Source organism: Canis lupus, chromosome 5 (genome assembly GCF_011100685.1).
Source record: "Canis lupus familiaris isolate Mischka breed German Shepherd chromosome 5, alternate assembly UU_Cfam_GSD_1.0, whole genome shotgun sequence".
Classification (NCBI taxonomy): domain Eukaryota; kingdom Metazoa; phylum Chordata; class Mammalia; order Carnivora; family Canidae; genus Canis; species Canis lupus.
This window is the reverse complement of record NC_049226.1, coordinates 35,969,239-35,984,730: the sequence shown is the minus strand read 5'-3', so window position 1 is coordinate 35,984,730 and position 15,492 is coordinate 35,969,239. Positions and strand designations below refer to the sequence as shown.

General features: G+C 45.6%; 1 protein-coding gene across 1 annotated transcript in view; it reads right to left on the bottom strand.

Annotated features, from left to right (window-relative positions):
- DNAH9 (dynein axonemal heavy chain 9) overlaps window positions 1-15,492 on the bottom strand; it is a 330,059-nt gene that overhangs the window by 287,854 nt on the left and 26,713 nt on the right. The window contains exons 8-11 of the mRNA XM_038536892.1: window positions 14,929-15,045; window positions 8,335-8,485; window positions 5,905-6,019; window positions 1,360-1,428 (exon numbers count right to left, since the gene is read on the bottom strand). Coding sequence (XP_038392820.1) covers window positions 1,360-1,428; window positions 5,905-6,019; window positions 8,335-8,485; window positions 14,929-15,045 — 452 coding nt within the window. The remainder of the gene's footprint in view (window positions 1-1,359; window positions 1,429-5,904; window positions 6,020-8,334; window positions 8,486-14,928; window positions 15,046-15,492) is intronic.

Below are 15,492 nucleotides of genomic sequence, written 5' to 3'. Positions count from 1 at the left end.
CAGCATTCACTCAGGATCCTAAGATTATGACCTGAGCCAAAGGCAGACACTTGGGGCCACCCAGGTGCCCCTTCCTGAATCCATTCTTAAGTCAATAACTCAGCCAGACACATCACCTGCAGGTAGCACCTCATTTCGAAAGGTGGCACAGCTTAAATGACAGGAGAGCAGAAAGAAAGGCTCCAAGCAATCTTTTCAGGGCAGAAGGGGAGTTGTGACCACTCTCATTAAATCCTGGAAGAACTTACTGGCTAAGATTTGCTCTCATGCTAATCTTCATGCAGCTCAAGACGTCCCTTGCTCAGTCATTAAACACTGACTGGATGCCTACCATGTGTTGGGCTTGAGGGATAACATGGGGAATAACACCCCATGGTAAATGCAGCTAATGTGTTGGAGCACAGGTAAGCAGAAAATACAGGAGTACAATCCTGGAGAGATGTACCGGGCATGAGGCCTCTCATGGCAGGGGTGAGTGCATGATGAGAAGAACACTAGGAAGGCTTCATGGAAGAGGGGCCACACTGAGCTTTGATGGAGTGTCAGAGGACCAGGAGAGGTAGGACAGTGAAAGGGAAATGAATGCTCCCAGTAGAAACAACAGCACAGCCCTGGGCAGAGGTAGGAAAGGGTGGACTGTGATCTGGGGACACCTGAGACCACAGGGGGCAGAGGTCAAGGCTGGAGAGGGAGGCAAAAGCCACGAGGAAGAGATGAGAGTTGGGGGGAGACCCTAAGAGGCCCCCCAGCCAGAGGATGTGCCAGCATCATCGGATCTGGGATTTGCTAACCATGGGGCAGTAGAACCTGTACCCACAGAAGACTTAACTGTGGCTTTAGAGCAGGAACAGCTCTGAGCCCATGCAAATGGCAAATTGTCATTCTTACCATTTCTGTGTCAGAGGACACAGGACATATTTATAAAACTCATCTCCTCTTTCTGCAGCACCAACTGTTGCTTTCTGCTCAGCGAGCAGCTGCTGTGATTTTCCGTGACACTGAGCCCCACGCCATGAGGAGCGCCCTACTTCCTCCAGCTCTGCCAAGTTCACGCTCCTCACAAAACCAGCCTGGAAAGTGTCTGTAACTAGAACGGAGCTGCATCTCCTCCCCAGACCCTGGGTTGGTGACCCCAGAAGCGCTGTAATCACAGGCATTGCAGTTACATCATAAGACAGAGAGTGGCATTTGGCAGCCGTGTGTGTGTGTGTGTGTGTGTGTGTGTGTGTGTGTGTGTGTGTGTTGGGGGGGGGGAGGGGGGCCTCCGGGTTTTTGCTGCACAAACCCGGAGCCACAAAAGGCCTCACAGGGTGGGGGGCGTGCCATTTGCAGAACAATGCAACCCCAGAAGCCACTTACTTTTCCAGCAACGAGAGCATATCTTCATATTTCTGGGTCATTCGCTTTCCTTCGGCAGATTCCATGCAACTGTCCCCACAAAAGAGAACAAGAAACGGCACCAGTTTAGAAGAAGCCAACATAACCATCTAAGTAACAAACTGCAGCCTGGAAAGAGACTGAATGGTTTTGGGGGCGGGTTTCCAAAGGCCCCTAAAGGAGCCTACCTCCTTCCTCAAGAACATCACCCACCGGCCACCAGAGGGCAGCTGCAGTTCCTGAAATGCTCGCCTCACCACACCCCCCCCCCCCCCCGCCCCCCGCCCCGGGGGGGGGGGTGCAGGGAGAGCAGGACACAGCTACCCCCCACCCCTAGCCCAGCCAGTCCAGTGTGAGGAAGCGAAGTCCTTCCAAAATCTAAATAAAAGGGAAACTGAGATATGAGAAGAAAATTCTAGATGCAGCTTTCTGTATTTCGGGGAAAAAAACTGCATATAACATTATGCCTCATAACAAAACTATATAACATTAAACAATGTTTTATATATGTGTGTATATACATATATAGTAGTGTATGCACATACATGTGTATGTTATAAACATACATATATAACATGTATGTGTATCTTTCTCCTTCCCTGAAATCCTTCTAGGACACGTGATGACAAGACCTCCTACTCATTGACATGTCTATACAAGGTTCCTCTCTCACCTCTTGTGCCCCCAAATGTGAGCACACCGATGCACACATGTGCATACACACACAACACACACTCAGAGGCTCCGGCGGGGATGCTGGGAGCCACAGAGGAACAGAAGCTGAGTCCAGCTGGAGGCCCATTACCCACACCACTACCTGGTTTCGATGCTCCTCTGCAACCCAAAATGAAGAGACCAGCCTCCAGGAGAATTGAAGCAGCTGCCACTTTCAGAGCCTTCACACGAACTGTGTTGGAGGGTCTGTTTTGTGTGTGTTCTGCCGGCAAAGTGAGGCAGCTTTTTGCAAAGACTTTAAAACACCCACTTGGTCTTTACCAACAAGGTTTCTTCATCAGGTCTCTTGAGCTTACGGTATAAACCCTCAGGTACGCAGAGTAAGCATTGGATTTCCTGGTAGGTTTTCCCCCCTCTACTTGCTTAGTTCCCTTTCCTGGTGAATGAGCAGATGCACCTGTCGAGGCAGCAAAGAGACGTGGAAAGGGCTTCGGACTAGGTGGGTGCCCTCCCTCCCCCCATCCCAGTCTTCCCCTCACGAGCTGTGGGACTTCTGCAAACCTCCTAACCCTAGATCTCAGTTTTGTTTCTTGGAGAATGAGGCCAGAGGGGAGAGCGGTTTTTCACACTGGGCCCCGTGCCGGTTGCCTGAAAGTTTGATAGGTCACAGGAGTAAGTGCATACTTCCCATAGGTTCTACTTCTCTTCGTGGTAAGGAAAGTAGCCAGTTTGTATATACAGTTGACCTTCAACAACCTGTTGGGGAGAGGGGTGCTTCAGAGACACCAACCCCCATGCCAGCAGAAATCCGCATGTTAACTGTAACTCCCTAAAAACTTAACTACTGTTGACTGGAAGCCTTCCTATAATGTAAAGAGTCAATGAACACATATTTCCTACATTATTGCCTTATATAGTGCATTCTTATGATAAAGTAAAGAGAAAAAAACGGTAAGAAAATCATAAGGAAGGGAATGCATTACAGCACCATAAAAACTCTGTCTAGGTAGTGGGCCCTGTGCCCCCCGCCCAAGATCTATCTTCTGCTTCAGCAGTGTGTGCAGGGAACAGACCCCGCGCCACACCTCCTTCCGGCCTCCCCACCACCCTCCTACCTCTTGCCCAGCCGCAAACTTTGAACCATCCTCTCAGCCACCTCCTGCCTGCAGACCCGCCAGCACCAACCACAAGCTCCCGGGTTCATCAGAAGTACTCCACGTGGTCAGCCTGCACCTGCAGACCTCCTTCGCCTCCCTCCTTCCAGGCTTCTATGTCTACTGCAGTGATGTAGCTCTGGAGAGCTGGGCCACTTCTGCTACTTGGCCAAGAATGCTCAAGAGTGTCCAGCATCTCTTGAAGTTGCAAAAGCCACGCCTTAGCTGCGCCTCTTCTAGAACACGCAGGAGCCATCCCCGATGGGAAGGGTAAAACCTGTGGTGCCGTGGAGGCTGCCAGGGAGGTGGACGAGAACCTGAACCAGGTCCCTCTGGGTCTGCTGGCCCTGGGCTCTGCCCATCAGACTTCCTCTCCGCTCCTCGTGAGTCCTGAAGAACAACTTCCTAGAGGAGCAGGTGAAACTCAAGAAGATGGTGGGCACTTGATGCACCCAGACTGGGCTGGGCAGGTGGCTCCTCCTGTGCCAAAGGCTGGCTCACTCTCCAGCAGGACGAGACTTGCCTCCCGGACCCCTCTGGCATCCCCGTGGTGTCAGGACTTCGGCAGGAGCCTACCTCTCCCTGCAGCTACTAGGCAGCTTTTAACCACCCTGGAGCCCTCGCCCAAGCCCTGGACCAAATGGAAACTAAAACTTTGTAGAAAAAAAAAAAAAATCTGGGCTTAAATCAGCTGTATAATATAGGGTACAGTACAAACGTGAATTCATTTTTAAACAAAGGGGACTTTTGGGGGGAGCTGGAGAGGACGCTTTGGAATGTCAATCAGATCCCCCCTCCAGGCCCAGGCCCTCTTACCACTTCCCATCTCCCTTGGCCATCGATGCTGGCTGCTGACAAAGCGCAGCTGCCTCCCTCTTGGGGAACAGCTGCAGCCAGAGAGCCCCTTGCCCAAGATCATGCCCCTCCCCTGGGACAGCCCACATCCACGGGCAGGTTAAGAAGATGGGGGCTCAGCAGTACTTGGGGCCAAGCCTCTGTGGCTGGGGACTCCCTGGAAAGGGCTCTGGGCTGGGACTCCTGAGCCCTGGAATGTTCCAGTTCCTTCTGGGCTCTCTCTGGGGCTGTAGGCCTATCACCTCATTTGCTTCTCTGAGTTTCTTCCTCTGCAAAACAAAGAGCTCAGCTAGCTCAGACCAGATCAGCAGGCCTGTGTATTTGACCTGTGTGGAGTTTGGGGAAAGGTGAGGTACTTGCTAATTCTGAAGTTGGCCACTTTCATACACATCGTGATTTTCAGCTTCTCTTGGAGTCAGGAGATTATTCACACTGAGCCTGCTTTCCTGCTGGGCAGCCCTGGATGGGGTGTGGGGACCCCTGCTGGACCACATCCTGGCTGTCTTGCATCATCTTCCCAGCAGCCTCTGAAAGACTTCAGTCTTACCACCTGGGCCAGAGGGGCTCTAACGCCCCCACCTAAGGCCAGAACACCTGTAAAGCCCGTGTCTCAACGCTAATTTTTCTGTTTGGTTTGCCAAAGCTGAGAGCCCTCCACGAGGTTCTTTAGAAAGAAGATTTGAAAGACGAGGGTGGCTCAGTGGCTGAGCATCTGTCTTCAGCTCAGGGCATGATCCCAGAATCCTGGCATCAAGTCCTACATCGGGCTCCCCACAGGGAAACTGCTTTGCCCTCTGCCTATGTCTCTGCCTCTGTGTGTGTGTGTGTGTGTGTCTCTCTCTTGAAAAAAATAAAATATTTAAAAAAAAAAAAAAAGAACAAAAGAGGGGTCACTGAAAGACTGCCCTTCCTTGAAGCATCCTGAACAGATCCTGCAGACAGCTCTCCCTCGCATCTAGCTGCCAAGGTGCCTTGACCTGGCTTGGCTTCTAGGTTCAGCTGAGTGGTAGGCCAATGGTTTCCAAACCTGGTCAACTGTTGGAACTGCAGGAGGGAGCCTGCTAAGGAAGCAGGTTCATAGATTCGGATTCTGTGCAGTGGGAGACGAAGCCTGGGAATCAGCATTTAACAGGAGCCCAAGGTACTCTAATAGGCAAAGTCCTTGCACCATGCTGTAGGAAACTCTGGGCTTCATTATTTTCCAGCAACCTTAGGAGCCAGGCAACACTGTGTCAGAGGAGATATGTTGGTCGAGCCCCACTGCTTGAAAGCCCCTAACTAACGTACCTATAGAAACAAATCTCATGGAGCAAGAAGAGGCAGCTGGCCATCCTTTAAGCTTCATTTAACACCAAGGGGCCTCCAATCGGTCCAAATGTATCAATCTCTCTACGGAATGTTTGTGCCCTCTTACCCCAAAATTCACATGTTGAAATCCTAACGTGCAATGGGATAGGATTAGGAGGCAGGGCCTTTCAGAGGGCCTAACCAGGCCAAGAGAGTGGAGTCCTCACGAAGGGATTTGCAGGGAATAAGAAGAGGCCCCACCGGGGTCCCCTGCACCTCCTATCCTATGAGGACCAGTGAGAAGACACTGAGGAGGGCGGGCCCTCCTCAGACACCGAATCTGCCTGCATTGAAATCTGGGAACTTCTCAGCCTCCAGAGCTGTGAGGACCATCTCCGATATTCTGTATAAACAGCCCAAGCGGGCTGAGATGCTGGAGAGAGATGAAGAGGATTTTCAGGCCCAAGGTAAGTGAGTTGCGTGTCTCCAACACTCAAAATCCAGAGCAGGAGCTAAAGCCCAAGACAAAACTGCCTCTCAGGGACCAGTTACTCACGGATGTGCAAGGCGTCTGAAGTTGGTGGAGGGACCCTGGATGCGCTGCCTCAGCTCCTGCGCCCAGTGGAGACCCCCGGCCATGGCTGGCATGTTCTTGTGCGTGGAGGAGAACCCTGGCGGGGCACAGCACAGCCCAAATGAGCCAGGCCCCGCCCAGGAACACCTCCCCCCAGTTACCTCCCCAGTCCTGTCTCCATGTGCTAATGTCACCCTGGGCTCACACTGAGATGGGGGCTCCGGGGAGATCACCGTGTGAGCAAGGAGTGACCTTGGGCAGAACACTGCATGGGGGCGGAGGACAGGTGTTCCCAGCCCGGCTCTGCTGCTCACTGGCTGTCTGACTCCACGCCACTGACTTTCCACCTGCCGCACAGCAGTAGCCCCTGGGGGCTCCTTAAAACTACTGATGCTTAGGAGCACCTGGGTGGCTCAGTGCTTGGGCGCCTGCCTTTGCTCAGGGCATTATGCCAGGGTCCTAGGATGGAGTCCTGCATCTGGCTTCCTGCTCAGTGGGGAGCCTGCTTCTCCCTCTCCCACTTGAGCTCTCTCTCTCACTCTCTCTCTGTCAAATAAATAAATAAAATCTTAAAAAAAAATACTGATGCTTGGACCCTGCCTTCACCTTTCTGATTTAATTGGTCTGGGCAGGGCCTGGTCACTCATACTTTTAAATGTATGTAATACCAGAGTGAAAGGGAGCACCTAGGTGGCTCAGTTGGTTAAACGTCTGACTTGTGATCTCAGCTCAGGTCTTGATCTCATTGGGAGAAGTTCCATTGTACATTCAGGGTTGAAAACATGACCTTCAACAGAGAACTTAATCTCTCTGGGTCTCAGGTTTTTTTCACCTATAAAGTGGGGATAATATCTTCCCTGCTTAATTTCCAGGATTTCTAGGAGAATTCACTGCAATTATGAATAAGACTGGCTGCATGGACTGTGAGCCACAAGACCAGAGTTGGCACAGTCTGGATAGTCTGACTTTGGCCCATAAAATTGGCTTCCTGGCTCATAATTAGTTGTCATGGTTGAACAAGTATTAGATAGATTTCTTGATTTCATCCTTCCTTCCTTTCTTTTCTCCTTCCTTCCTTCCTTCCTTCCTTCCTTCCTTCCTTCCTTCCTTCCTTCCTTCCTTCCTCAGCTGAAAGATTTGGTGAGAACAAGCCACTGCTTCTAACTAGCAACCAGAGCTAAATAGCTGTCTCTGCCTTTATTTTGCCACAGACCTCACCACTCCCTGTTGTCTTACACTCAACACAGATCTATTACAGTTACTTTCTCCCTAGCCTCCACGATAGGCAAAATTCTATGATGACACCAACGACCCTCATGCATACATAATCCTCTTCTTATTAGTGTGTGAGGAACCTGGCTACAATGAGAAATCACTCCTGTGACAATGTTATGTTAGATGGCAAAAGGGAAATGATCCTGGGTGGGCCTGACTTCATCAGGTGAGTCCTCTAAAAGCAGACTATTTCTCTGGTTGCAGGAAACAGAAGTCAGGGATGGGAAGCAAGCATAAGAAGGATTCGGGGTGCCACTACTGGCTTGAGGATGGAGGCAGCCACACAGCCTTGCCACATATCTGGTCACTAAATGGTCCCCCCAGCTGGCAGCCATCAAGGAATTGCAAATCTCAGGCCTACTGTCACAAAGAACTGAATTCCCCCAACAAAATAAGCTGGAAGGTGGATTTTCTCCCCCAAAGCCTCCTGATGAGAATTTGGCCTGACTGACACTTTGATTTCAACCCTGAGCACTCAGAATGGGAAAAAAGCTCCATCAAGCTGGGCTCTGACCTACAGAATTATGAGCCAAAAGATGGGTGTTGTTTTATTTAAGCCACTAACATCACATTATGTCCTGGGATCCTGGGATTGAGTCCTATATCAGGCTCCCCACAGGGAGCCTGCTTCTCCCTCTGCCTATGTTTCTGCCTCTCTCTGTGTCTCTCATGGATAAATAAGTAAAATCTTTTTTAAAGAATGGAAAAATCACACCTTGGTATGATAGCACCCTTGGTCGGGCGCCTGACAGCTCCTCCCTCCAAAGGCATGGCTGATATAGTGTTGGAGGGGATCAGAAACTTTTCTGGGGCATGTTATTGTGGTATGTCAGAGACTAAGCAGTATGGCAGCAATGACCAAGGGTCAACTGGTACATTATGCTCGGGTCTCAACCAGAAGCAGTTAGGACTTGACTGCTCTGGGCCAATCTCAGCCCCAGAGACAGGGAAATGCTCAGTTCAGTGAATTCTACAATTACCCAAGATGGTCTGAGATGCCAAGCAAGAATGTCTTGCTTTCTTTTCCAGGAGGATATCATGGGTCCATCTTGGCCATTTAACAGATACAAGAGGAGTGAGTTGCACCCTTCCAGGCATCACAACTGCCCCATTCATATCCGCTGGCAGCAAACCTACCAAGTTCGGCCTCTTCCTGGACACGCTGACTGTAGATTGCCCTCACTGTATCCAAGTCTTTGATGAACATGTGGATGAGCAGCAGGTATTTTTCAGAGGCATCCTGTGCCACCAGCGGTCTTTCCAGAAGTTTCCCTGCTATGTCTAGCAGCTGCAAAGGAGGCAGAGAGAGAAGAAGAAGTCACAGTTTCAACCTTTCTAAAGTCACATACATCTTGTTTCCTGGCTTTTCTTTCATATGTCTGCCAACAAAAGAGGGTCAAAATTGTTATTGTGACTCTATCAGTAATTATGAATAGGTGGGTATTCATGGTTGTTGTTTTTTTTTAATTTTACTTATTTATTTGACAGAGTGAGAGAGAAGGAACACATGAGCAGCGGGGAGGGGCAGAGGGAAAAGCAGACTCCCCACTGAGTGTGGAGCCCGATGTGAGGCTCGATCCCAGGACCCTGAGATCATGACCTGATCCAAAGGCAGATGCTTAAATGACTGAGCCACCCAGGTGCTCTTCTCCTTTGCTTCTAAATGAGGAGTCCTGAATTACCCACTGAACCCTCATGTGTTGAGAGAACCTGAATAAAAGACCAAACAAAGAGAAAACTAAGGATATCAGAGAGGTGAAGTTCTCCATTAAAAAAAAGACTGAAAACAAAGGTGGAGGGTGAAGACGGAGACAAGATAAAACAGTTAAGTGGGTGTCGGGGAGAATGTGGAAGGCTAAAATTTGAGGGTGGGAGCAAGAACAAAGTTTCAGAGAGAATTCTGGAACTAATTTCTGAAATGAGTTCAAATGCTTGGAGAGGAATCCTACTAGTGCTCCCCTATGAATTAGGGAGCCACACTATTTATTAAAGGTCATACATATCTATACTTGATGGCTAATGAAGCCTGGCATGCTGGGTTACCTGATAACCTGGAATAGCACAGACTCATCCATCTGAGGTTTGAGCCTCTTCTACAACTGTCCCAGTGGTCATCGAGGCTACCTGAGGATATTTCTGATGACTGGAAACTTACCCACTTCTCAAAGAAGTCCACTTCACCTTCTCAAGAAGTCCATTTCACCTTTCAATAGCTTTCACAGAAATCTCTCTCCTCCACTGAGCCAAAATCTGCTTCCTGGTAACTGCCACTGATCAGTCCTGGATCTAATTCTTAAGCCTTTACAGAGTAAGTTCCTTTGTAGTTAATAAAAGATCGATCACATGCTATGAAAGTGTCATGTCTTATGACTCAGAATTCTCAGTGTGCAGCCATTTGTCTACTCATCATCCTAAGCCTCCTCCCTATTCTTGTTCCATTTTGCTCCTTCCCTGTTATACAGGGCAAAGGTAGAGTCTTCTTATTCTAGTTGCTAGTAGCTGACTGCTATAACCAGTTACGTAGGGTTTTCTCCAGCTTCAGTCAACCATGCAGCACTGGTTAAATAGCAGGGTACAGCAGAGCCATGGATTCAGGGTGGGGACCATAGCAGGCTTCTCCACTTCTAATGGCCATTGTATTGATAAGGCCCAGAGAGAGCATTCCAGAATAAATTCTTTTTTAAAAAAGTTTATTTATTTATTTAAGTAATCTCTACACTCAGTGTGAGGCTTGAACCCATAACCCCAAGATCAAGAGTCTCATGCTCTTCTGTGGGAAAGAAAGACCAAAAATAACAAAGGCTAGAAAGGAACAGAGAAGATCTGCAGAAACAGCAACTTTACAGGTAATATAATGGCACTAAATTCATATCTTTCAATAATTATTGTGAATGAAAGTGGACTAAATTCTCTAATCAAAAGACACAAGATATCAGAATAGATTAAAAAAAAAAAACAAGACCCATTGATATGTTTACAAGAGATCCCTTCTAGACCCAAAGACACATCCAGATTGAAAATGAGGGGGTGGAGAACCACTGATCAGGCTTATGGACATCAAAAGAAAGCCAGAGTGGCCATACTTATATCAAACTAGATTTTAAACCAAAGACTATAATAAGAGATGAAGAAGGACACTATATCATAATAAATGGGTCCATCCAATAAGAAGATCTAACAATTGTAAATATTTATGTAAACAAATATCTAACTTGGGCGCAGCCAAATATATAAATCAATTAATAACAAACTTAAAGAAACTCATTGATGATAATACAATAATAGTAGGGGACTTTAACACTCTACTCATAGCAACAGACAAATCATCCAAAGAGAAGATCAACAGGGAAACAAGGCCTTTGAAAGACACACTGGACCAGATGGGACTTCACAGATAATATTCAGAACATTTTGTCCTAAAGCAGCAGAACACACATTCTTCTCAAATGCACTTGGAACATTCTCCAGAGTAGACCACATACCAGGTCACAAATCAGGACTCAATAGTACAAAAAGACTGAGATCATACCATGCAAATTTTCAGACCACAACACTATTAAACTTGAAGTCAACCACAAGAAGAAATTTGGAAGGACCACAAATACATGGAGGTTAAAGAGCATCCTAATAAAGAATGAATGGGTCGACAAAGAAGTTAAAGAAGAATTTAAAAAACACATAGGGGCAAGTGAAAATAAAAACACGACAGTCCAAAACCTTTGGGATGCAGCAAAGGCTGTTCCTAAGAGGGAAGTACTCTGTAATACAGGCCTTCCTCAAGAAACAAGAGAAGTCTCAAATATACAACCTAACCTTACACTCAAAGGAGCTGGAAAAAGAACAGCAAATAAAGCCTAAGTCCAGCAGAAGAAGGGAAATAATAAAGATTAGTGAAGAAATCAATGATATAGAAATTACAAAAACAGTGGAATGGATCAACAGAACTAGGAGCTGGTTCTTTGAAAGAATTAACGAGATTGATAAACACCTAGCCAGACATGTCAAAAAGAAGAGAGAATGGACCCAAAAAAATAAAATCACAAATGGAAGAGGAGAGATCACACCAACACTGTAGAAATACAAACAATTTTAAGAGAATATTATGAGCTATTATATGCCAACAAATTAGGCAATCTGGAAGAAATAAATAAATTCCTAGAAACATATAAACTACCACAACTGAAACAAGAAGAAATAGAAAATCTGAACAGACCCATAACTAGCAAAGAAATTGAATCAGTAGTCAAAAATCCAACAAACAAGAGTCCAGGGCTAAATGGCTCCCCAGGGGAATTCTACCAAACATTTAAAGAAGAATTAATATCTATTTTTCTGAAGCTGTTCCAAAAAATATAGATGGAAGGAAAACTTCCGAACTCATTCTAGGTGGCTAACATTATCTTGATTCTAAAGCCAAAGACCCCACTAAAAAGGAGAATTATAGACCAACGTCCCTGATGAACATGGATGCAAAAATTCTAAACAAGATACTAGGTAATCAGATCCAACAGTACATTAAAAGAATTATTCACCATGACCAGAGTGGGGTTTATTTCTGGGCTTCAAGGGTAGTTCAACATCTGCAAATCAATTAATGTGATACATCACATTAATAAAAGAAAGGGCAAGAACCATCTGATCTTCTCAATAGATGCAGAAAAAGCATTTGACAAAATACAGCATCCTTTCTTGATAAAAAAAAAAAAACACAACAAAGTAAGGATAGAGGGCACATACCTCAACATCATAAAAGTCACGTACAAAAGACCCACAAAAGACCCACAGCTAATATCATCCTCAATGGGGAAAAACTGAGAGCTTTTCCCCTGAGGTCAGGAACATGATAGAGGTGTTCACTCTCATCACTGTTGCTCAACATAGTACTGGAAGTCCTAGCCTCAGCAATCAGGCAATAACAACAAAAAAATAAATAAGAGGCATCCAAAAAGCAAAGAAGAAGTCAAACTTTCACTCTTCAGAGACAATATAACACTCTACGTAGAAAAGCTGGAAGACTCCACCAAAAAATTGCTAAAACGGATATAGGAATTCAGCAAATTTAGGATATAAAATCAATGCATGGAAGTCTGCTGCTGCATTTCTATACATCAGCAATGAAGCAGCAGAAAGAGAAATCAAAGAATCGATTCCACTTATAATTGCATCAAAACCCATAAGATATCTGGGAATAAACCTAACCAAAGGAGTAAATGAAATATACGCTGAAAACTATAGAACACTTATGAAAGAAATTGAGGAAGACACAAAGAAATGGAAAAACATTCCATGTTCATGGATTGGAAGAACAAATATTGTTAAAATATCTATACTACCCAAAGTAACATACACATTCAATGCAATCTCTGGCAAAATAACACCAGCATTTTTCAGAGCTCAAACAAACTATTCTAAAAATTTGTATGGAATCAGAAAAGACCCTAAATATCCAAAGGGATGTTGAGAAAGAAAACCAAAGCTGGAGGCATCACAATTCCAGACTTGAAACTCTATTAAAAAGCTGTAATCATCAGGGCACCTGGGTGGCTCAGTGGCTGAGCATCTGCCTTGGGCTCAGGGCATAATCCTGGTCTCGGGATTGAGTCCCACTTAGGGCTCCCGCAAGGAGGAGCCTGTTTTTCCCTCTGCCTGTATCTCTGCCTCTCTCCCTGTGTCTCTCATGAATAAATAAATAAAATCTTTAAAAAAACAAAACAAAGGTGTAATCATCAACACTGCATGGCACAAAAACAGACACATAGATCAATGGAAGAGAATGAAGAACCCAGAAATGGACCGTCAACTCTATGATCAACCAATTTTCAGCAAAGCAGGAAAGAATATCCAACGGAAAAGAGATAGTCTCTTCAATAAATGGTGTGGGGAAAATTGGACAGTCACATGGAGAAGAATAAAACTGGACCATTCCCTTATACCATACACAAAGATAAACTCAAAATGGATGAAAGACCTAAATATGAGACAGGAATTCATTAAAATCCTAGAGGAGAACCTAGCAACCTCTTTGACCTCAATTGCAGCAACTTTTAACTAGACATGTCTCCAGAGGCAAGGGAAACAAAAGCAAAAATCAACTATGCGGGACTTCATCAAGATAAAAAGCTTCTGCACAGCAAAGGAAACAACAAAACTAAAAGACAACCTACAGAATGGGAGAAGGTATTTGCAAATGACAAAGGGCTAGTATTGAAACTCTATAAAGAACTCATCAAACTCAACACTCAAAAAACAAAAATCTAGTTAAGAAATGGGCAGAAGACATGAACAGATGTTTCTCCAAAGAAGACATACACCTGGCCAACAGACACAGGGGGAAAAAAATGCTTCACATCACTCTAATCAGGGAAATACACATCAAAACCACAATGAGATCCCACCTCACACCAGTGAGAATGGTGAAAATTAACAAGACGGGAAACAATAAATGTTGGAAAGGATGTGGAGAAAGGGGAACCCTCTAATACTGTTGGTGGGAATGCAAGCTGGTACAGCCACTCTGGAAAACAGTATGGAGGGTCCTCAAGAAATTAAAAATAGAGCTACCCTACAACCCAGCAATTGCACTACTAGGTATTTATCCAAAGGATACAGAAGTAGTGATTCAAAGAGCATCTGCACCCCAGTGTTTATAGCAGTAATGTCCACAATAGCCAAAATATGGAAATAGCCCAGATCTTAGATGTCCATCAATGGAAAAATGGATATATACACAAAAAATGTGTGTATATATCATTATATACTATTTTATATATATATATATATATATATATATATATATATATATATAACAGAATGTTACTCAGCCATTAGAAAGAATGAAATCTTGCCATTTGCAACAATGTGGATGAGCCAGAGAGCTTATTATGCTCAGTGAAATAAGTCAGAGAAAGACAATTATCATGTGATTTCACTCATATGTGGAATTTAAGAAACAAAACAAGTGAACATAGAGGAAGGGAAGGAAAAATGAAGTAAGATAAAAACAGAGAAGGAGACAAACCACAAGAGACTTAACTATAAGAAACAATTAGGGTCACTGGAGGGGGGGTGAGGGATGGGGTAACTGGGTGATGGGCATGAAGGAGGAACTTATAATGAGCACTGGATGTCACATGCAACTGACGAATCACTAAATTCTACATCTGAAACTAATAATACACTATAGATTAACTTGAATTTCAATAAAATCAAATTAAAATTAAAAAAAGAAGAGTTGCATGCTCTTCTGCCTAAGCCAGCCCAGCCCCTCCAGAGTAACTCTCCTGAAAAGTATTTTTAGGTCACTGTGTTTCTTTTGTTTTCTTTAAGATTATTTATTTATTTATTGATGAGAGACCCAGAGAGAGAGGCAGAGACACAGGCAGAGGGAGAAGCAGGCTCCATGCAGGGAGCCCGATGTGGGACTCGATCCCAGGACCCTGGGATCACAACCTGAGCCGAAGGCAGATGCTCAACCACTGAGCCACCCAGGTACCGCCATTGCTGTGTTTCTAGAAAATCATTAATTATCAACCCGGGAAGCCTAGTCCCAACCCCCCACCCCCACCCCAGTCCCTTGCCCTGGTTCGCCCACAGTACCTCTCTGCAAGATTGACGGGAATAATTACTCTCCATGGGAACAAAACAGTGGGAAGAGGATCCTTGCCCTCCACCACTGAGGGTGGGGGTGTGAGGATAGAGCCCAGCAAGAGTACCCCGACCTACTGCACAAACCTTAAAGGCATGCTCCAAACCAGGGGCATCATCGAAGGCTTGGCTGAACACAGTCCCCAGTCTTCGGTCAAGATCTTCTACTCTCTGGTTAAATTCAGACACGTCATTTTCAAATTCCTAAAGAGACGTCACAGGGTCATAAGACAATGATTTCCTCAAGGCCAATCCCACTGTGCTCTTTCTGACAAGCTTTATACTTAAAGTGGCTACACCAAGGATTTATTTTTTCTTTTTATAAAAAAATTTTATTTATTTATTCATGAGAGACACACAGAGAGAGGCAGAGACACAGGCAGAGGGAGAAGTGGGCTCCCTGCAGGCAGACCCATGCAGGACTCCATCCCAGGACCCCAGGATCACGACCTAAGCCAAAGGCAGACGCTCAACCACTGAGCTACCCAGGAGCTACCCAGGAGCCCTTATTTTAATTTTCTAAACATCACCTACCCACACAGACAGTGACCCTATTATTGCAGTATTTGTTTTCTTAGGCACAAGGCAAAATGGTAAAGCGAGTGGGATGGGAGGTTGGTCACTCCCTTTCTGGGCCCCTCTATGACCTCC